Genomic DNA, 23254 nt, shown 5'->3' with positions numbered 1-23254 from the left:
GTTGGATTAGTGTCTAAGTCCATAACTATTTTGGTATGTACTTGACCCGATTATGAGCATGGTCCTTTTGGGTTGCCTTCACCATAGCAATATGTAGGATGATTTAAGGAGAGAAAGGTTTAAATATGATTTATTAATATATTATGAGAATAATATATTAAAGGAGAAATCATATTGTTTAATTAATATTAGTCAAGAATTAATTAAGAATTAATTTTGTGGCTAAAAGAGATTAATTAAATTTAGGGGACTGGACTGCAATTATTGGATAATTGAGTTATTGGGCTAAGGAATGCTAAAGGAACAAGGGGTGAACGAAATTATGATGGGAGCCCATCATATTTTCGTCCATAGCCTTATCCAGAAACATGAGTTGCTTAGAGTTTAAGCTGTCCATTAGGGTTTTGATTGAAACCCTAGCAGCCCACACAAGTATATAAAGGACCCCTTAGGCCCCAAAAACGTGGACAACTGATTCTCTAGGATTTCTAGTCGTTTTTAGGGCAGCCTCCTTTCTTCTCCTCTTCATCCAAGTTGCATAAGGTGTTTGTGACTCCATTAGAGGTGCACCACTTGACGCACTAAGCTTTTGAAGCCAATCCAAGTAAGGAATTGATTGTTATTGCTATATAACAATCAAAGGTAATTCTATAAACCCTAATTCAGTTTATAATATGTTAGATCTAAGTTTGTTAGTCTTGGATTCAAAGCATGTACAATAGAGAAACCTAGATCCAAGCATTAGGGCCTGTATGAGCACATAGGATTGTTCTTATGCCTAAAACCCATCAATGACGTTCTCTATTAGGCGCAACTGCCGATATTATCATTTAGGAGCAGCTGCCACAATTATGATATTCTCTAGAAGGCGCAGCTATCGATATTATCCTTTAGGTGCAACTACTAGGACCGTAGTTCAAAAACATATATAGGTTGTGGCGTAGCTGCCAATATTCATCTATATCATCTTTCATCCCTCATCATTTATCTACCCAGGAACACAAATAATATGCATACATAGTACATAATTTATATTAAATACTTCATATCTATGTGTAAGATGAAAGTAACTGTGCACTCACTTGTTATAGTGATGAATCGAAATTCGAGCAACACTTTTCTTCTAGCAATTATCTTTTCCTTTGACATAATCTAGCATTATTATCGCTAAGTCTTACTCTAATATTTATTATGACTAATTATTAGTCTAGATTCATCATTAAATCAAATTCTACTTTCATGATCTATCAAGTAAGGAACAACCAGGTAGGATCATATTGGAGGTAGGGCCTTCTTTGTATACAAAGTATACTGTTTGGAAATCTCACTTTAAACACCTCACTAAATCACTCCCTAGACATCATCCCTATAAGTAGATCAATCAGTCTAATGACTTGGAATCACTGAAAAATCTTGTTTATAGGTTCATGATAACGATAATGAACTTAAACATAAGTTATACTTATAGTACGGTAAGCATAACTCAACTTACAGGGGGTTTAGCGAGGAACTGGGCTTTGCGGGGCAGAACTTCTGAGCCTAAAAGCTCTTTTTCTTGGAGCCTTCGGGTGCTCCGGGGATTTCCTCTAGCACCTTGAGGTTACTAGGGCTTTAGGAGGGTTTTGGGAGGCTTAGATAGAAGTTAGAGAGAGAAGTGAAGGAGTTTTGCTGTGAAAAATGAAGGCACTCTTGCATGATATTTATATCTTGGAATTAGGTCAAACTCGTTGAGTTTTAGCCTCCAACTCATCGAGTTGGTGCCATATTTCACCATCTGGTGGCAAGGCATGGGGAGAAAGCAATGGCTCAGATCACATCACATCACCCACTTCGCAGCAACACCCTTCCGACTTCTAAACTCCGTAAATTTTGCATACGACCTCCGTTTTCGATGTTCATTATATCCATGTATAGGTACTGACAAGATTTACAACTTTCCTTTGGACTCCATCGGTTAATTCTTGACAGATTTTATATTTATTGTAACATCCTGTTTATTAAATAAATAAATAGATAAAAATGATGAACAGATAGTCGCCCTAAATCGTATTGTTTAGTGGGGTGTTGGTTTTGGAGAGCCGAATGTTATAATTCTGAGTTTTGGGGGTTAAAAGTGTAAGTTCTGGATTTAATTTAAAAAGGATTTCAGAAGCCAGGGTTTGATTGGTAATTAATGGACTTCAATTGAAAGGATTTGAAGGCTTAGGGGGGCTGATTGGTAATTTTGGGACCTATTACGAAAGGACTTTTGGAGATGGGTTAAAAGGGTAAATTATGGAATTCTTTTGGAAAGATTTAGAGTGGGAAGGACCGAATGTGTAAAAATCATATGGAGTTTGGATGGGATACAAGTATGAAGCCCGTTACCTTATTCCACCATGCGAAACCCTAACCCTAGGAGGGATATCAGCCGCCAACTTCACCGCCTTATACCTCCCTCCGACGCCGCCACCTTATAATCCCCATCCTTCCTCTGCCACAATGTAGCCACTACTGAGATCGGATACTGTTGGAGCCAATTCTTTTCTACATCAGAAAGAGAGCAAGGAAGTCGAAAGTTGTTGCTATGAACCGCTACAGCCACTGAAGACGATGAGCTGCCACTATAATCGTTTTCCGATCAGCGGAAGGCCGCCATCGACCACAAGACTGCCGTCGGATGTAAAGTGGTGTTGATATCATCATAGATCGACCATTCTTCATTGTAGGCAACGAAGAGGACCACCATCGGGTCCGTTCTTTTGCTGCCGTACTGCCACCGTTTTGTGATGCTGCCGCTGTTCGTTGAACACTATCAGGTGGGTGGCTATTTGCGGATCTCGAGCAAAGCGTATGGGTGGTTGTTACCTTATTCTGCTGCCATGCTACCCTAATCTTCCGCTACTAGCCACCGTGAAAGGTGTCTGTGTGCGTTTCTTGGTGCATTTATGTGTATTTCTGCAGTGAATTGGTGTTGTATGAGGGTTTCTTGGCTTGGAAATTGCGAGAAAGGCCACCACCACCATCGTGAAGTGGTAGTTGCCATCGTGTGCCACCATCGGCCACCACTAGGGTGGCTGTGTGTTTTTATTAGTGTATGTGTTATTCGGGATTTTGCTTTGTAATAATGAAACCGATGTGAAAATAATAAAAGAAACTCGTAACCACCACCGTGAGGTGGTGGCCGCAGCTGTGAGCCACCGTTGACCACCACTACTCGAGGTGGTAGTGGGTGGTGCCCGCCTTATGAAACCCTAATGGGCGTTATGAGACCCTAGTGGCCTAATGAAGCCCTAATTGATCTAAGGATTTAATTTTGGGCCTATTGGGCTATGATTGGGTTGGAACCCTAATTAGGGTTTAGAAAACCCTAATATTGGATATTTGGGTTTGGACTTATCGAGACCCACATTTTGGACCATTGGAGTAAAGATATGACTCAATCCAGATTTCATTGTATGTTTGGACTTAATGAATTAAGTCATTAATGGAGTAAGTCTTTAATGGGTTAAGTAGGAACACTTAACCCTAATCGTCATTTTATGTGAAAAACCCTAATTGGGTTTGGGTTCTTATTGGGCCACTTATTGGACTAAGCTACTGTGGGCCAATTAGGTACATATTTATGGAGTAAGGAAAATGTTGGGCTTTAGGATAAGGTCCGTTGGAAAGGCTTGGGCCTAATTTGGAAAATTGGGCCATAAGTGAGCCATAATTGGGCCTTCATGATTATGAGATATTGGGCCATAAAAATACTAAGTGGTTGGACTGGATTAAATAGTTGGACCTTAAGATAAGTCCATATAGAGGTTTGGGCCCAATTTGGAAAATGGGGCCATATGTTGGGCGTTGGTTCATTGATTGGTTTTTGGGCCTTCAGAGTGTGTATTTGGACCTTGGTTTTGGACTAAGTTAGGTTAAGGTTGAAATAGTCTTTTTACCCCAACCATGGACTTATGGTTACGTATTGGAACCCAAGTATTAATTGGGTTTCGTTTTGATGTTGACAGTTTGGGAACCTGTCAACCAGTAACTAGGGTTTACCCGCGAGATTTCAGCAGTACGAGTTGAGTCTCATCACCATACCAATGGGTCGAAGGCACCAAGGCTGGCCTATTATGTATTATGTGATATGATAGTTGATTTTGTGCTATATGGTATGCTAATTGATTATGTGGAATGTGATATGCTAGTCGTCTTTGTGATACTTGCATGGAAGTCCTCGGGGGGTTCCCGGGGCACTTAGGTGTAAGACACTGGAGGGTTTCCACGACATTCTAGGTAAAGACATCGGGGGGTCCCCGAGGCATTAGGGTTTAAGACCTTGGAGGGTTTCCATGGCACCCTTAGTTAAAACCATGTGGGGGTTCCCATGGCATTGAGCTAAGACCATGTGGGGGTTCCTATGACACCCGGTGTAAGACCCTGGAGGGTTTCCACGACATCGTTAGATGTTTACATGTTTAACTTATATGTTTGTATGTATGGTTTGATTGGTACTTAGTTAAGACCATGTCGAGGTTCCCATGGCATTGGGCTAAGACCCTGGAGGGTTTCTGTGACATCCCCAATTTCACGGCCAGAAAAGACCGATTTGTTTATGTTTTGTTTTATAAAATCAGAGTAATCTTTTGATTAAAAGAGTTGCGGAATTTGTTCCCAAAATAAAATATGATAAAATTTATCAAAACATTTCTCAAAGAGAATGTATTTTCATTAAATAATAAAACCTTGGGATGTCATGTTCGATACAGACCAAAAACATAAACAATATAAAATAAATCTTACAACAGTTATTTATGACTACTGATCTATAATCCAAAATCTCTCGTCAAGTCCACCAACTTATACTCTTGTGCCATTACCTGTAATGAAAAGAAAACTGAGTGGGTCAGGCTTGGGAGCCTGGTGAGCATATAGGGTTTTCAACCCACAATAATATAATTATTATATGTAATCAGCAAACAATCAACCCAATTACCCATCCCCATTATCTTCTTAAGGTTTTACCCTAAGAACCAACTATCCTTCATTCATTTATTCGTAAGTATTTGGCACGAATTCCATTGCTGCCAAAGTTTATTTATCAAGTACTAAATCCATAGTCACCAAAGTTCACTTAACAAGCGCTAACTCCATAGTCGCCAAGGTTTACTCAAAAAGCGCTAACTCCATAGTCGCCAAAGTTTACTCAACGTGCGCTAACTCCATAGTCGCCAAGGTTTATACAATAGGCGCTAACTCCATAGTCACCAACTATTCCATCTACCTATGTTCTACCCAACAATTTTGTAGATATAAATACTTACACAGTTTAAATCATTTAAAACCTGTATAAAACTCCAATTTCCATGCCCATCTCAAATAGACAAATAACATATAAACACATAGCACGTATTTCATAGCAAATACGTCATATTTGTGTGTTAGAAGAAAGTAACTACACACTCACACATATAAACAACAATAAACTTAATGCACTAGAACCATACTTGTATTATTATCGTGTTTATGAAAGGTAGTATACACTCACTTGATCAGAAGATGATCGGACAGCACTACGACTTGCAGAAGTAGTATTCTTCGGTAGATCTGGAAGATCTCCACAAAAATCGAACTTCTCGCGAGCAGAGCTTCGGCTCGGAAACCGCACCTCTCGGGATCTTCGGGATCTCGGGACTTGCTTCGGGACTCGGGAATATTATCGGGGATTCGGGGTATTTCTGGCACGCAAAACGATGCAAAACGGGAGAGAGAATGGAGAAAAATAGCAAAGAAGCCGGCTGCCCTAGCATCCTATTTATAGGAGGCTGGAGCCTCGGAGTACGCGGGGAGTACTGGTCCAAAATCGTCACTGCGTTCGTCATCCGAAGTCCTCGAGTGCGAGTATCGACATATTCGCTGTACGCGGGGCGTACTTCGGATCGGACCGCTGACTCCTCTTCGGATAATGCCGGGGTTTAATAATTAATTTTAATTATTAATTATTTAATAAACTTCGGAAATTCATATCTCCTTCATACGAACTCCGTTTTCGACTTTCTTTATATCCACATGAAGGTGAGACTACGCTCTACAACTTTTGTTTAGATTCCATCAGCTAATTTTGACTTTTATTTTTATTATTTATTTTTAATAGGTCGGGACAGAAAATTTCGTTATAAATTCATAACTTCTTCGTCCGACGTCCGTTCTTGCCTAACTTTTCGTCGTTTCGCTACTAACAACGAGATCTTCGATTCTCGTTTAGATCGCTAAGGCTAAATATCACTCTAACGTAAATTCACTTTTTACGTCATTCAGCGTGGTGCCGGTTCTGTCGCGAAACTTTAACAAGTCATAACTTCTTCGTTATAACTCGGATTTTGGCGTTCTTTATATGCACGGAAACCTTGTAACATATACTACAACTTAGTTAGGATTATTCATCCTAAATAATCTTCTATCAAAAAGTCATTTTTGACGCTTATTGTTTCTAAATTGACTAGCCCTGATCTACGGGCGTTACAGTTTCCAAGGCACCCGGAGTAAGACCCTGGAGGGTTTCCAGGGCATCCCTATGTGTTATATGCATGACTTGTGTAGTTGATATGATTTATGTGAGTATGTGAATAAGACCTTGGAGGGTTTCCATGGCATCTTCATATGTGTACATGCATGCTTATGCGATTGTTATGCTTTGTGTAACTGTTATAGCTGATATGGGTTATGTGGTTATGTGGATTGTATGGGGTATGCAATGGGGAAATCACTAAGCTTTGTGCTTGAAATTTTGTTTATGGTTAAAACTATCATCATTTGGAAAGGAAGGGCTCAGCTTGATCGCAACGCATGCACCCGTATTTTCCGCAATATATGATTTTGCGACGAACTCTGATGAATGTTTTTAGTTAATTATTTTTTTGGAATGTTTGGATTTAAAGATATATGCGTTTTGACTGTATTAAAAATGAAAATTTTACCCTTGATTTTTGGGTCATTACATTTAACAGTATGAGAAGATTACACTGTTAACGACCGTGTAAAATTCATAACTTTGACATACGGGCTTCGTTTTTTACTGTATTTTTATCATTAAACTCCTATTAATGAGATATTCAATTCTAATTTAGGTTGTTTCAGCTAAAAATCGCTCGATCTTAAATTCGATTTTTGGGCTTTAACTACTATGTTAAATCTTAGAAAAACCATAACTTCCTCATACAAAGTCAAATGTGGACGTTCTTTTTATGAAAGTTCTCAATTAAACATATACTACGACTTTCATTTAGATCGCTAAGGCTAAAAAGTAATTTATTAAAAATTCGCTTTTTACGTTATGCGGTACCATGCTGGTTTTGCCGTAAAACTTCGACAACTCATAACTTTTTCGTTATAACTTGGATTTCGGTGTTGTTTATATGTACGAAACCCTTGTGACATACAATATAACTTGGTTAATATGATTCATTCTAAAAAATCTTCCATAAAAAAGTCATTTTTGACGCTTATTGTCCCTAAAAAGTCATTTTTGACGCTTATTGTCCCTAAAAAAGTCATTTTTGACGCTTACGGGGATCGTTTTGGCTTAAAAATCAAGTTTTTTGGAAAAATCTCATTTTTGATGTGCAGGCATACCCGCGTGGCTTTTAGGCTTAAGGCCTGCGCGGCCCGCGTAGAGCAAAGGTAATATTGTGGACCAGCACCCGCAGCCAGCCCACGGCCCGAGCCCAACCCGCGTGAAAGATCAAAGGTTTTCTCAGCAATTAGACGCGGCCAGACCGCAGCCCGAGCCTTGCCCGCGTAGAAGATTCAAGCACTTAGCATTTTTTCCCATTCAGTACCCGCGGCCAGCCAGCGGCCCGAGCTCAACTCGCGCGTAATGATCAGAAAATCGTTCATTTTTTGGGGCTAGATGCGGCCAGTACGCGGCCCGCCCCCTGCCCGCGTGTTGGTCGTTTGACCGATTCCTTGGAGCTATTGATTGCCTTGACTTTTGTTGACCATGGGGTTTAATGAGTTGACCAAACATTGACCGGGCTTGACCTTCCTTGACCAAGGATTAAACACCTCTAGCACTCTTCTTCTTCATTCTAACCTAAAAAAAATCCTCCATTCTCTCCCTAGAAGCTCAAGAACACTAAACCCATTTCTCACAAAAATCTACTTTCCCGGAGTTCTACCGGTCGGAATCTCGTGAAACCACCGCCATTTTTCACCCTCTACAAACCCCACCCAAATTTCGGTTCGATCTGTGGCCAGAATTCTGGGCGCCACCACCACCCACCACCACCTCCTTTCGCATTTTCCGGCCAACTCCGGCCACCATTGGAGATTCCGAGCACGGGGTTTTGTTTCTCTCCTCAAGGGCTTTCTAACCATACCAATCTTTCCGCAAAAACTCACGAAAAATTTCCGTCTAATTCCAGGTGCCGCCACTCTAGTCGCCGGAAAGTCATCTTGAAGCTCGTTTGTGGGGTTGTTTTATCGATTAAAGCGTTAAATACGGAGCAAAATTGCAAGCTTGGGGTGTGTCTTGACGAAATCTTTTTGGTGACACTAATTCATCCCGGGTCTAGGAAATTGGGTAATTTCACTCCTTTCACTTGATTATTTACACCTCAATTTCCCATTTGTTGTTGGTATTGTGTGCCTTTGTTGTGGTTTGAGAGTTATTATTGGTAGAATTTTGTCCCAAATAAATGTCTAAACGTGCACAGACGGGGATGGGAGCTACTTCCTCTAAAGGAGGGTCAAAAGGAAAATCCAAGGATCCCCCGTTTCGTTTGTTGAATCACGAGGACCGTCAAACTTATGATTTTCTCATTTCAAATAAGCGTCATGTTAAGTCAACAAAATTCCTCCATAGGGAATCTTTTGCTAGTCTTGGGGTACTCGATGGAGTCCAAGCATTATTTAACAACATCGGGTGGGGTCAATTCCTCTATAACCGCATCGCCACCTATGTTGAACCTACCTTGGAATTTCTTGCCACATTCAATCCCGAGGAGGAAGCCCAAACCGTCACCTTCCAAATGCTCGGTGAGAAACGATCCCTACCACATTGGGTCGTGAACGCTTTGATGGGTGCTCCAGTGGACAACCTATATTACCAACAAGACCCATGGCCCGGAAACTTCAATGAACATTACTTTTGGCAACAAATTACCAATGAGCCACAATATTCATCGTCTTCGACAAAGACCTCCTCCATAATTCACCCATGTTTGCGCCTAGCGTATCGAGTTCTCACATACACCATTTTCGCCCGCTCCGAAGTGGGACAAATTTCAAAGGCGGAATTATTTTTCCTTTGGTGCATGACTCGTGAGAACAGTACGCGGCCGGATTTGCCTCCTTTTTCTTCACCAAGTGTTACAACCTCACAACTATGGACAAAGGAGACATTTTCATTAGGGGATTAATCACCCTCATTGCATCTCGGCCACTGCTTCAACTTCATCTCTCTACTCTTCCATTCGAGAAGGCTTCCGGTCCCTCTAGCCTTGACGGCCACGCACTTCGCCGAATGCAACTCATCCGGGATTCGGTCGTCGGTCCCATGTGGATTCTGGACAACCAACCGTACCTCATTCTACCCCATGAGTATATAGGGAGTTTTGAGCCAACCAATCCCGAGCAATGGATCATTCCATCTGACTACCCTCCACCTGTAGATGATGAGGATGACCAGTTTCAACATGCACAACAATTCGTCGAGCCTCAGTTTCAGCAGCAGCAGGGGGGATACGAAGTCCCACCATATTTCCCCCCTACGTTCTTTGACCAATTTGCCACAATGTTCTCCACGGTGCAGCGTATCGACACCCAAACGCAAGAGAATACGAGAGCCATCCAAGATGTGGCGAGTCGCGTTGATCGATTGGAGTAGTCCTTCCCTCCTACTTCCCGCCAGGTCCAAGATATGTGGGACTACCATTATCGCCCCAGGCATTTCCCGCCGCCCGACCCTCTGATTTAGGTCCTTTCCGCCCTTTCCTTAAGCATTGAGGACAATGCTTGTTCTTAAGCTTGGGGTGGTGCATTTCCCTTATATTTTACCTTTTCATGCATTTTTAGCTAGGTTACATAACATTTTAGTATTAAGCTAATTTTCATTCATTCATATTTTTTTTTATTTAAAATTTCAAATAAAAAATTATTTTCTTCTTTTTCACCTTTTATATTTTTGCATAACATTTAGCTTAAGGCATTAGCATTCATGCATTTTTGTTATCTGTTTATTCTCACCTCTCTTGGATGCCATGGAACAGGTTCACAGTTATTGTATCATTATTGGTCCAGGGTCTTGTTGCTATCTCACCCATCGAACCAGGACCACTAGCTGCAGTTTGGGATTTCATACTTGGGATCAGATGCTGGTAGCTTAAAGGGGTAAGTGATCATGGCCAGGTAGTTTCATGAAGAATTATGCATACAATACTAACAACTGTAGGATATACTATAGCAATGGATGTTCTTAGCCTTGCGGTCACTACTGTGGAGAGGATCACACTTGATCATGTTTGAACTGTTAGGATGAAGCATTGGTGCTTGTCCCCGAGTAGAATCCATATCCGGTCTCTTTACATCACGATATCTTTTTGCGTTTTTCTTAGAATTTTAGAGAGTCTTTTAGTCCACATTTGGACATTTTCATTATCTTTGAAAAACCACAAGTTTGAAAAGGAGATTACATTACATCTTTATGCTCCACACATGGTCATTTTCACACTTAGGCCATTGAGATTATATCATTACCCTTTCGGTTCCACTTACACACCTGTGGGAACCAAATTTTGAGTCAAAGGGTTTTCTTGTTAAAAATTTCGATTGTTAATACATTACCTTCATGTGTTTAAAAAAAAGCAAAAAGAAGCATGCAAATTTTCAGTTGCAACTATCTTAGATAGGTGGCCGGTTCAATTATTGAACTAATTTCCCAACGTCTTGGTCAACCAGCGTGTGATATTCATTTGTATAGGTCTGTTTTATTGTATATAGATCGAGTTGTTATTTTTTTCTTTCTCGCAAATTGGTGATGTTAGGGAGACTATCGAGTCGGATACTACGGGAGGTTTGGGCCAACACTAAGTGAACTGATTCCTACAACGGTGCCCGAGCGATCAAACCTAGTTACACATGAGAGAAACCGGTAGATGTGAGATCAGAGTGTGCACTTAAAGAAGAGCTCCACCCAAGCCCATCCAGTTGCTTTCTCCCTACTACAGATGTTCTTCATTGTATGCATGTTCCATTGAGGCTGCGACTGCTCATTCCTCCTTACTCACCTAAAGGAGTTGTCCTAGCTGTGGTTTATGGTTCCATTGTCATCGGATGAAAAAGTTGTGAGATAGCAGCGAAATCAATTCTGACCATGTTGACTAACGTTGAACAGGTTCCGCGGTTCTATCCATTCTTTTTATTTTCCTTAGGATAGTTCATCCCGAGTTCATTTTAGTCTTGTCTTACTTGAGGACAAGTAAGGTTTAAACTTGGGGTGATTTTGATAGCTTCATTTTATTTACTTATTTTTATAGTTTTTTTTAGCACATTTCATTCACATTTTAGTTAATTTCCATGCATATTTTCCTTTTTGTTATTTTTATGACCATTTCGGGTATTTTCTAGTTTCTTGAGCATTATTGCAGATTTTCTGGAGACTAGCGGAGCGGGATTCTTGGGAGGCGATTGGGCTTGAAAGGAAATGGGGATTTCATGCTTGATGGATATAGAGGTGATTCATGGAGTGGACTTGTCAATTGCTTGAAGGCTTGAAAGTGTTGAACTTTAAATTTGAAAGGCACAGGAAAATTCTTGAGTGTGCAAGATCGATGTTTAGGAGTTTGCGGAAGTTTTGTGTGATGTAGAAAGACAAATTGGGCTCAAATTGAAGAAATATTGAAGAAAAATGGGCTAGAAGCTGATTGAACTCGAACTGGGCCAATGGATTAGCTGTGGGCGCCCAAGACTTGAAGAAGCCCAAAATACCCGTCAGTACCCGCGGCCTGCGTGGATTCATGACAAGGGCAATTTCGGGATTTTGCTAAGAGCTCTATATTGGGAAGGTTGGTGTGCCTCTTTAGCCTCATCTTGAAGGTTCGAGTTTGACTTGTTCTCTCTGGAGTTTGGAGTGCTTTTGAAGGCCAAGAACACCTCAAGAACATCTTGATTTCACCTCTTGATTATTGTAAAATGTTTGGTACAATCTCATCTAACTTTTCTTCTTTGAGTTTAGTCATGCTTGGCTAAACAAATCTTGGTTGATTTCTTGTTGAATCCTTTGAACTTTTGTTGAATGTTGAAGAATCCATGAACTTGTTCTTAAATCTTTATGGAAATGTTTTGTGTTCTATCATATTATCACTACTAGTATGTTTTTATTCATGAGTTTAAATGTGTTTGTGGTGATTAGTTGGCTAATTTCTTGATTAAGTAAAGGATCCTCAAATTAGCAAGCAACAAATGATTTTTGTGTTGTTTTTGCTTCACACAATCTTAAAAACATCTCCTCCAACATGGTGGTGAAAGCATTTGACCCCTCTTGGATTTGGTGACTTTTTTGTTCTTAATGCTAGTTGACTTTCACTAATTACATACTTAATGGAAATTGTGACTTTGACTAAGGAAATTGTTAAGAGCTTCTCTAACCATTTTAACAACTAAGAAAAGTCTAAGTAATCTCAAGCTTCTTGGATTATTATAGCCAGATTGAGGATTTAAATCAAAGTATTGCACCATTGGATTCTAATGATATGTTCATCAAAAGTCAAAGTGAGGAAACTTTAAGTCAACCATCTCTCCCTTATTGATTTTACATCAAATCCTTATTTTTGTTGAAATTGTCTATTTAATTCATAGTTAATTCTAGTTTGTTTCAAGTATTTCAATACACCAAATTCCCCCATTTTATTTTTATTGTTATTTTACAAGTATCTTTACAAATAGATTTTTCATAGAGTTATAAATTGAACCAATCTTCGTGGATTCGATCCCTTTACCGCTATACACTATTTTAGTGTGTAATATTTAGGGTTATTATTTGTGTTGGCCTCGACAACCACCAGTAAGCCTTCTCATTTCCTCCATTTGTTGAGTCCGCTATGAGTCCTTATCATGACATTCTGTACACCAAAGTAGGCATTCGATGTATCGAGACGAGGATATAGATAGAGGAAGGTTTAGACGCGTATTCCTCCTTATTACTCCGAAAAGTTATATATCAATTCTAATATCGTAGTTAAACGTTTAGAAATCTGAACATATAAAATTTCCAGATCCGATCGGAAACAAACCATAGATCCGATCAAATAATAACATATAAGGCATCTTTATAGCTATAACATAAAGCATTTAGCACATAAGATCAATTTAGGCATCTTTCCTAAAATAAGCTAGTGCTTGTGTCTATTCAGGTATGCTACCTAATATATTAGACACACTCCTCACGATCATCGCTTAGCATTCTAAGTTTAAGTTTAGAAATAAATCCTTATTCCTAGTTCGCTTAAACTAATGCTCTGATACCAACTATGACATCCCCAAATTTACGGTTATTTTAAAATTTTGATTTACGCTTATTTTAATATCAGAGTATCATTGCGGAATTTGTTCCCAGAAAAACATGATAAATATATTATCAAAGCATTTCGAAGAGATGTCTTTTGTTTATATTAAAACTTTGGGATGTCATCGTCAATACAAAAACATAAACATAAACAGACCTTACATTCATTTACACTAGCGATTTACATCGCCATTAATCTCTTAGTGATATGTAGCTTCATATCGACACATGTGTAGCTTCATTTACATAGGGTTTTCAACCGATAATAATATAATTATTATGTTTAATGATCAAACAATCAAACCAATTACTCATCCACATTATCTTCTTTATTCTTAAGGATATACCCTAAGAATTAGCTATCATTCACTCATTCATTCCTAAGGATTCTCCTAAGAAATAGACATAGAGTCCATCATTTCCTATGGTACAACTGCCAATGTTATCTATTAGGAACAATTGCCAATATTACCATTTAGGCACAACTTCTTGGGTTATGACGTTTTTCATTAGGCGTAGCTGCCGATATTATCATTTAGGCGCAGGTGCCGATATTATCATTTAGGCGTAGCTGCCAGAATTATGATGTTCTTTAATAGGTGCAGCTGCCGATATTATCCTTTAGGTGCAACTACTAGGATCGTAATTCAAAAACATCTACATGTTGTGGCGTAGCTGCCAATATTCATCTGTATCATCTTTCATCCCTTATCATTCATCTACCCGTGTTCTACCCAACATATTTATAGATATAAAATACATATACAATTTAAATCATTTAAAACATATATAAATCGTTCATCCAACATGGATATCAGGAACACAAACAATATGCACACATAGCACGTAATTTATATTAAATACTTCATATCTATGTGTAAGGTGAAAGTAACTATGCACTCACTTGCTAAAGTGACGACTCGAAATTCGAGCAGCACTTCGCTTCTAGCAATTGTCTTTTCCTTAGAGGTAATCTAGCATTATTATTGCTAAGTCTTAGTCTAATATTTATTGTGACTAATTATTAGTCTAGATTCATCATTAAATAAAAGTCTACTTTCATGATCTATCAAGTAAGGAACAACTATGTAGGATCATATCGAAGGTAGGGTCCGCTTGGTATACAGAGTATACTGTTTGGAAATCCGAATTTAAACACCTTACTAAATCACAGCCTAGACATCATCCCTGTAAGTAGATCAATCAGTATAATGACTTGGAATCACTGATAAATCTTGTTTATAGGTTCATGATAACTATAATGAACTTAAACATAAGTTATACTTAAAATATGGTAAGCACAACTCACCTTATAGGGGGTTTAGCGAGGAACCAAGCTCTTTGGGGCAGAACTTCCAAGCCAAAAATCTCTATTTGTTGGAGCCTTCGAGTGCTCCGGGGCTTTCCTCTAGCACCTTGAGGTTACTAGGGCTTTGGAAGGGTTTTGGGAGGCTTAGAGAGAAGTTAGAGAAAGAAGTGAAGGGGTTTTGCTGTGAAAAATGAAGGCAATCTCGCATGGTATTTATAGGCTGGAATTGAGTCAAACTCGTCGAGTTTTGGCCTCTAACTCATCGAGTTGGTTCCACATTTCACCATCTGGTGGCAAGGCGTGGGGAGAAAGCAATGACTTAGATCGCGCCACGTCACCCACTTTGTAGCAACACCCTTCTGACTTCTAAACTCCATAAATTTCACATACGAGCTCCGTTTTCGATGTTCTTTATATTCATGCGTAGGTACTAACAAGATTGGCAACTCTCCTTTTGAATCCATTGGCTAATTCCTGACCGATTTATATTTAACAGTATGAGAATATTACAATGTTAACGATCGTGTAAAATTCATAACTTTTACATACGGACGTATTTTTATCATTGAACTCCTATTAATGAGATATTCAATTCTAATTTAGGTTGTTTTGGCTAAGAATTGCTAGATCTAAAATTCGATTTTCGGGCTGTAACTACTATGTTAAATCTTAGAAAAATCATAACTTCTTCAAACGAAGTCAATTTGGACGTTCTTTTTATGTACATTCTTGGTTTAACGTATACTACGAGTTTCATTTAGATCGTTAAGGCTAAAAAGTAATTTATCACAAATTCACTTTTTACGTTACGCGGTGTCGTGCCGGTTTTACCGTAAAACTTCGACGGGTCATAACTTCTTCATTCTAACTCGAATTTCGGCGTTATTTATATGTAGGGAACCCTTGTGACATATACTATAACTTGGTTAACATTATTCATTCTAAATAATCTTAAATCATAAAGTTATTTTTGACGCTTATTGTTCCTAAATTGACTAACCCGAATCTGCGGACGTTACAATGTACACTATTACTAATCCTTTAGCAAAAGTGTTAATTCAAGCAGTGATCAAACTAACAAGCAAGCTTCAGAGTGTTCAGTTCGAATCAAGTAAGACTTGTAATAATAGTTAACTAAATTGGTTGATTCATCTTACTCATATGTGGTTGGTCATCACACATGCTCGCACATTAACTTACTTATTTTCTAGTAAACCCTAGGTTCATGGTCACTAATACTAGGCATATAATCTTGTTTTCAGAAAAATGCGAGAATCAATAAATTAAGAAGATGTTCATGCAACTCAATTAACTTAGTTATTAGCAGAAAATAATTATCATTAACACGTAAGGATACAAGAGGTCGCTAGAAGTTTATTGATGACACTTTATGTTGTTATTATTTTTTAGAAGTAAATATGTTGTCTGACCAACTTACTAACCATCACTTGAAAAATTATGCAACCATTTTATTAGGTTAACATATTCATTATAGAAATTCATAGCATGGTTGAGCCTCATCTCAAATGACTATCGCCACTTAAAAGGAGTTTAGGCTTGATTTAGTCCACATGTGTAGATAGAAAGATCTTTCATGGATGGTATATATATTTTACAACCCACTAATTTTGTATATTGTTTAACAGGTTCTAACAGGGGTTTGTTTTCTTGAAAATTTCATTTTTTAGATGAAATTTTTTGATTTTGCTAGAAAAAATTTATAAATTTATTGTTCTTTTGGGGACTGAACAGATAAGATATATGGGCTGGAAATTTTTTTATTTGTTAGGACTTTTCTTGAGTTTTGATCAAGATAGCTCATTCTGTGGCATTTCACTTTGAAAAAATACACCCACGTATAGCTTTGTATTTTTATTTTCTTATAGGAAATTATACCTTGAATAAATGTAGATTTATGGTTCTAGAAACTCATGGTTCAACTCATTTTATTCAAATTCACAAGGCATGCTTGCATTTTAAATACTTAAGCTGTTATACACGTGAATGAAATCATTTATGTTATATCGATACAATTGCTGTATTTCTGTTTATGGATACAATTGATGCATATATGTATTGTTGATATAATAGATGGAAGTCATCAGTTTTGTTGGCGCTACCAATATGATAGTTAATTCAGGGACCGAAATTGCAACAAGGAAGACATTTATTTTCAAAAAAGTGTTTTGGATTAGGCATGAAGTACAACAATATTCAATAATGTTTTTAATTAAGAAATGGATAAATTGCACCCTTTAAATGCCTAGGAACAGTTTTGTTTACTTATACTATACGTGAATTACATCAATGTAATTTCAAAGTATAATGCTACAATATGGTCTTTGAAAGTACGTTCTTATTTATACGGGTAATGATACAAATTATTTCATTTGAAAGCATGAAATACCTTAGGTTGTGTTTAGTTACGGAAAAACAATTTTCATTTTCCGTTTTTTGTTTTCGCTTTTCAATTTTCATTTTCCGTTTTCATTTTTCATTGAAAAATTTAGAGAACGCGTTTAGTTAAACTTATTCATTTTTCATTTTCAGTTTTAGAAAATTAGAAAACGTGTTTAAATGTCTATTTTTCTATCGATTTTCATTTTTAAAAAACGGTAGTGGTAGTAGGGTGTGGGTGGGGGCGGTGACAGTAGCGGGTCGGCGGCGGTGGTGGTGATGACAGGCGATGGTGGTGGCGGCGTCAATTTTATCAGTGGTGGTGATGGTGGTGGTGCTAGTGACGGGTTAGTGGTGGTGGTGGTGATAGTAGGTCGGTGATTGTTGTGGTGGTGTTGGGTGGGTGGGGGTGCGAGTGTGTGTTTGTGTGTGTATGTGTGTTTGTGGGGTAGGTGTAGGTTTGTGTGTGTGTCTGTGAGGGTGGGGGTAGGTGTGGGTGTGTGGGTATGTACGTGTGTGTATGGGTGGGTATGTATGTGTGTGTTTGTGGGTTGGTGTGTGTGTGTGGGTGGATGTGTATGTATGTGTATGTGTGTGTGTGGGGGGTGGGTGGGTATGTATGTGTAAGTGTGTGTGTTTGTAGGTGTGTGTGTGTGTGTGGGTTGGTGTGTGCATGTGTATGTTGGTGGGTGTGTGTGGGTAGGTATGTATGCTTGTGTGTTTGTGGGTGTGTGTGTGTGGATGGGTATGTATGTGTGTGTATGGGTTGGTGTGTGTATGTGTGTGCGGGTGGGTGTGTGTGTGAGTGGGTATGTATGTGTGTGTGGGGGTTGGTGTGTGTGTGGGGGGGGTTGGTGTGTGTGTATATGTGTGTGTGTTTGTGGGTTGATGTGTGTGTGTGTGTGTGCGGGTGTGTGTGGGGGGGTGGATATGTATGTGTGTGTGGGGGTGAGGGGTGTTAAAGGTGGAGGTAGGTAGAAGTGGATGAGGTGAAGTGGGTGTGTGTTTATAGAAAAATTTTGGAATTAGAAAAATATGAAAAACAATGATTATCAGTTTTCCAAAATTTTCCAACTTGTTTGTAATTTTAGAAAACGGAAAATTTTCATTTTCCGTGAAAAATTTAGAAAAATAGACGAACTAAACGCGTTTTCAAAATTCTCATTTTTCTTGGAAAAATTTTCCGGAAAACGGTTCATTTTTCCGCAACTAAACGCACCCTTATGGTTCCACCATTGACCTCTTTGTCCTACAACATGTTGGATTTTCGTGTAGCTGACCTACCAAACATCAACATAAAAATCTAAACCGTATGTTGTACATTCCTCTTTACTAGTTGAATCAAGTATGAATATACATATGAAAATATTATTTTTAGTAATCATTTCATAGAACCATATTATAACTACCTATAACAAAAATTCTAACATGCATCGTTTTATTAAAGAAATATATTCCATTAGATCTCGTTTTGTAGGTAGTCTACATGAACTGATATACGATTAATTTCATATTCTTCAATTTATTACTTATAAGAGATAAGAGATCGAGAGTCAGTGTATTTGTATAATATATCCTGAAAGACAGGACTTAAAACATATATTTCTAAAAACAAATAATGTCCATTCCAAAAGCTTTATCAATAGCGTCAATATGTATTGATATATGAATCACAAATAATATTGTTATTTTTTAATATGTACTTTACTTAATCGTTATGATACAATATAAATTTTTACTACATCTGTTGACTTACAATTTATTTAGCATCTTTTAATTTTTTGAATATAGTATTTATTCTTCATGATTATTTATTATCATGATACCATAAGTATCAAAACATATAAAAATGTTTTTATTTTATATTTATATATTGATTTTTTTTGAACGACGGATTTTATAAGAAAACTAGCAAGAAGCTAGAAAAAGAAAGTCATCACAACAAATTACAAGTTGAAAGAAGGTTATGTAACCAAGATGTCCAACTAATTTTAGCTTTTCTGTACCTATTAGAAATCCAAAAAGAGTTATGTAACCAAGCTGTCCAACTAATTTTAGCTTTTCTATACCTATTAGAAATCTAAAAAAAAAATCTATCAATGACTTCATCTAAAATAAAAGATTTCTTAGGTTGTACCGTTCCAAAAATGATGGAATTACGAAAATTCCATAACACCAAAACATAGTGAAAATGACGGCATCAAAGGCTTGATGTTGCCTTCTTTTTAACGAAAGAGAATCGGGCCACGAAAGAAGATGATCAATAGAGCACATAGGAGGAGTTTGGACGCCCCACCAAATAGCAACACGAGTCCAAATCTCAATCAACTAATTACAACCGGCAAAAAGATCATCAAGAGATTCAACAATATTAGAACAAACCGGATTGAAGGGAAACAAACTGCCACTACTGAGCCCCCTTTCCGTTTTTCGAGCTAAAACTTTATCCTACCGAACCCAATGCATGCATCTCTCATCTAAGTCGGTCCCCTAGAAGAACCTAGCCTGAAGAGACTCAAGGGTGTTAACAATTGAGATCGGAACCATGAAGATAAACATTAGGTAACTGTCGAGGCTTCCAAGAACAGACTTGATCAAAGAAAGACGTCCACCAGACGAAAGGCTTTTAGCTTTCCAACTTGAGAGTCTCGAACGAAAACGATCAACAACAGAGGACCAAGCAGAAATTCAAGTCATATTTTGGCCAATAGGGGCTCCAAGGTGAAATAAAGGATATGAATCGGGAGCACACCCAACCTTTCGAGTTGCCACCTCAACGTCAGCAAAAGGAACTCCAACCCCAATCAACTTACTTTTTTGCAAATTGATTCTGAGACCCGAGGCTAAGTAAAAACATCGCAGGATACGAATTATACGGGAGACATTAACAGGGTCCCAAGGAGACATAATGATAGCATTATTAACATAAAACAAGTGAGAAATATCAATATCACTGATAGAAATGCCAAGTAACACATTAGCAGTATGAGCTTTAAGCAAAGCAACATGAAGACCTTCCATCACCAAAATAAACAAGAAAGGAGGCAACGGATCTCCTTGTCTCAAACCACGTTGTATTTGAAATTCATCAGATGGGGAACCATTGACAAGAACTGAAGCTCTAGCAGATCTGAGAAGTTCCATAAGCCAGTCACACCACAAGTTGCCAAATCCCATAATCTGCATAATCTCCAAAAGGTACTCCCACGAGACAAAATCAAAGGCCTTCTCAAAATCCACTTTAAAAATCATAAGTGGATGGTTCGTAGCTTTACTCTAGGAAACCAATTCATTAAGAAGAAACAGACCATCTAAAATTTGTCTACCTTTGACAAAGGCAGATTGCTCAAGACTAAAAATAGAGCCGATGATCGCAGCCAACCTAGTAGCTAAAAGTTTACCAATAATTTTGTATTGGAAACCTATTAGGCTAATAGGTCTAAAATATTTGATGATTTTAGGGTCTCGAACCTTAGGGATAACCGTGAAGAAAGAAGCATTACAGCCTTTTGGAATGGAGCAATGATCATGAAAATGTTGAACAAAAGCAACCAAATCATCTGAGATAAGGTCTCAAAATCTCTCAAGAAAACCAAAAGAGAAACCATCCGGCCCAGGAGCTCTATCAGAACCATAACCCCAAACAACCCTTTTTATTTCTTCTCGAGAGAAAGGAGCTTGAAGAAAGAGAACTCTCTTAGGGTCATCAACCCATGTACCATCAATCATGACGCCTCTGATAGCAAGTTGCCGCCTCTTCCTGTTAATAACACCATGGAAAAACTCTTTTTACGTTCTATGGCCCACTAAACTTTCGCTTCCTGAGCAAGGTCAACTCTAGAAAAATGATCTAAATCTGACAACTCTTTAATGGCTGAGACTCTCTGTTCACGGAGATCAGCGCTACCCCCATCAAGCATAAGAGAAGCATCAATCGATTCAACTTTGTCTTAGAGCATTTTCCTTTTATTAATCATACGGTCACGAGCACAAGAATTCCAAATTCTAAGGTTAGATTTAAGAAGTTGAAGCTTCTTCTTAAAAATAACCCAAGGATTATCAATCATATTCCCAGTAATAGTAGAGTTCCAAGAATCACGAACGACTTCGTTAAAACCTTCAAGCTCGAACCAAGAATGAAAAACACAAAAAGGAGACGAACCATAATCCACCTGATGTTCTAATAAAACAATAGGGATGGTTCGGGGTATTTTTATTCAGAACCAAACCCGTGAGATGTGGAAAACGAACCAAAAGACCTTCAGAGACCAGAAAGCGATCAAGTTTTGAAAACTTGGATCCCCATTTGTCACTCCAAGTATAACGAGGGCCACCCATAGGAATATCAACAAAGTCAGCCTGATCAATAAATTGATTGAATAGTCTAGATGGATTTTGATGGAACTGAGAACCAATTCTTTCAGACTCGTCTCTAACTTCATTGAAATCTCCCATGACCATACATTCTCCCGAAAAAGAAGCGATCAAGCTAGATATTTTGGCCCAAAGTTCTGTTTTGGATTCGTCTCTTTGAGGAGCATAAATAGAAATCAACAATATATCTATTCCAGAAATAGCCCAAACACCCTCCACCGCCACGTACCAGTCAAAGATGATCACTTTATTACGAGTAAAAATATTTGTGTCCCAAATAACCAGAATGTCACCCAAAGCACCACGGGAGGGGGAAAAAGCATGAGAGAACGTACTATTACCCCAGAAAGAACGAACTAGGAATAGGTCTATTAGCTCCTTTTTAGTTTCTTGAATAGCTAAAAAATTAATCTTGAATTGAACACAAAGGGATTTTATCCACACCCGTTTGTTTTAAGAACCCTCTCATTGGATATTGATAGATAGATAATTCATAATTAAAAGTCTTTTTTACGCTCCCCTTGAACAATATTTTTAACTTGTTCGACACAATCATGCATGTTGAAACCGATGACCTCTCCCATTTCAATTGTTTTATTGGATTCAATCTCATTAGATTCATTGTTGAATGAACCTTTAGAGAACATTTCATTCTCCACATAAATTTTATTAGAGAAACCAGGTGGGTGAGATAAAGAATTATCCGAAGATTGAATGCCAATCATTTGCTAAGGAATTCTCGGAAGAAGCAACAGGAGCTGTTGTTGAAATAACTGGAGTAGCAGGGGCTGCTTGTGAATTGACAGCATCAGCAATATGTGCTGCATGAACAGTGGCAGCAGAAATCGTTTTTTTTTTCAGCCTCACCTGATCTGGTAGCTGAGCATGGGTGTGAAACAGCGGGGGTATTTCCGGCAGATTTATGATTAGGTGGTGAAGAATAGAAGAAATTTTCTGTTGATGAGTGTCCATTTTTCCCTTGTGGACTATCATTAATATCTTTGTTCTTTTTGCCATTACCCCAACAGTTAAATCTTTTAGAAATATCATTATTCAATTCATCCATTTTCATATTTTCAATTACATCATAGATACCAAATGGGTCCGATGATATATCCTCGTTCCCATCAAAATAATGCGACTGTCCTTCATTTTGATCTTGGTCTGGTAATTCGCTTTCATTCAATTCGGGGGCAGGAAAGTCATGGACAAAAGAGGGTGTCCATCCCGGAGCTTCTTTAACTCTAATCGAATATGTAACCCCTTCAACACGTACTTTGATCACATCTGAGATAATAGTTTGAAAAGATGACAGAATACAAATCATGTTCTTGTATATATCTTCACCGAGATTATCATCTAAATGAACGATTGTTCCCCACTTAGAAATGATTTTTCTGAAAGATTCTTTACTCCAAACAGAAAGAGGTAAGCCTTCAACGTCGACCCACACTTTTCGTTCCAAAGGAGCAAAGTATCGATCCCATGCTCTCTTTTCTAGTAACCAATGGTCCATTGCATTACTTTCCATAAAAAATTTACATGCCTTAGTAGAAGTAAATTCAATTAGCACCCACAGTCCACCCACATATCTCATTTCAAAGTTATCAAAACCTTCATTTAAGCAAAGCACTCGAAGGTTAAGCAGG

The 23254-nt window shown here is 38.2% G+C and overlaps 1 protein-coding gene across 1 annotated transcript; it reads right to left on the bottom strand.

The window, feature by feature from the left end:
* Positions 1 to 19919: 19919 nt before the first annotated feature.
* Positions 19920 to 22252, bottom strand: LOC145039253 (uncharacterized). The gene is made up of 6 exons (XM_078987331.1): positions 22120 to 22252; positions 21491 to 22003; positions 21093 to 21180; positions 20837 to 20991; positions 20703 to 20791; positions 19920 to 20507 (listed from the first exon to the last, which is right to left on the bottom strand). The coding sequence occupies exons 1-6, from the start codon at positions 22250 to 22252 to the stop codon at positions 19920 to 19922; spliced, it is 1566 nt and encodes a 521-aa protein (XP_078843457.1).
* Positions 22253 to 23254: the final 1002 nt, after the last annotated feature.

Source organism: Lactuca saligna, chromosome 4, assembly GCF_052625555.1.
Source record: "Lactuca saligna cultivar CGN05327 chromosome 4, ASM5262555v1, whole genome shotgun sequence".
NCBI lineage: Eukaryota > Viridiplantae > Streptophyta > Magnoliopsida > Asterales > Asteraceae > Lactuca > Lactuca saligna.
Note: the sequence above shows the minus strand (reverse complement) of the source record. Positions and strands in the feature narration are given on the sequence as shown.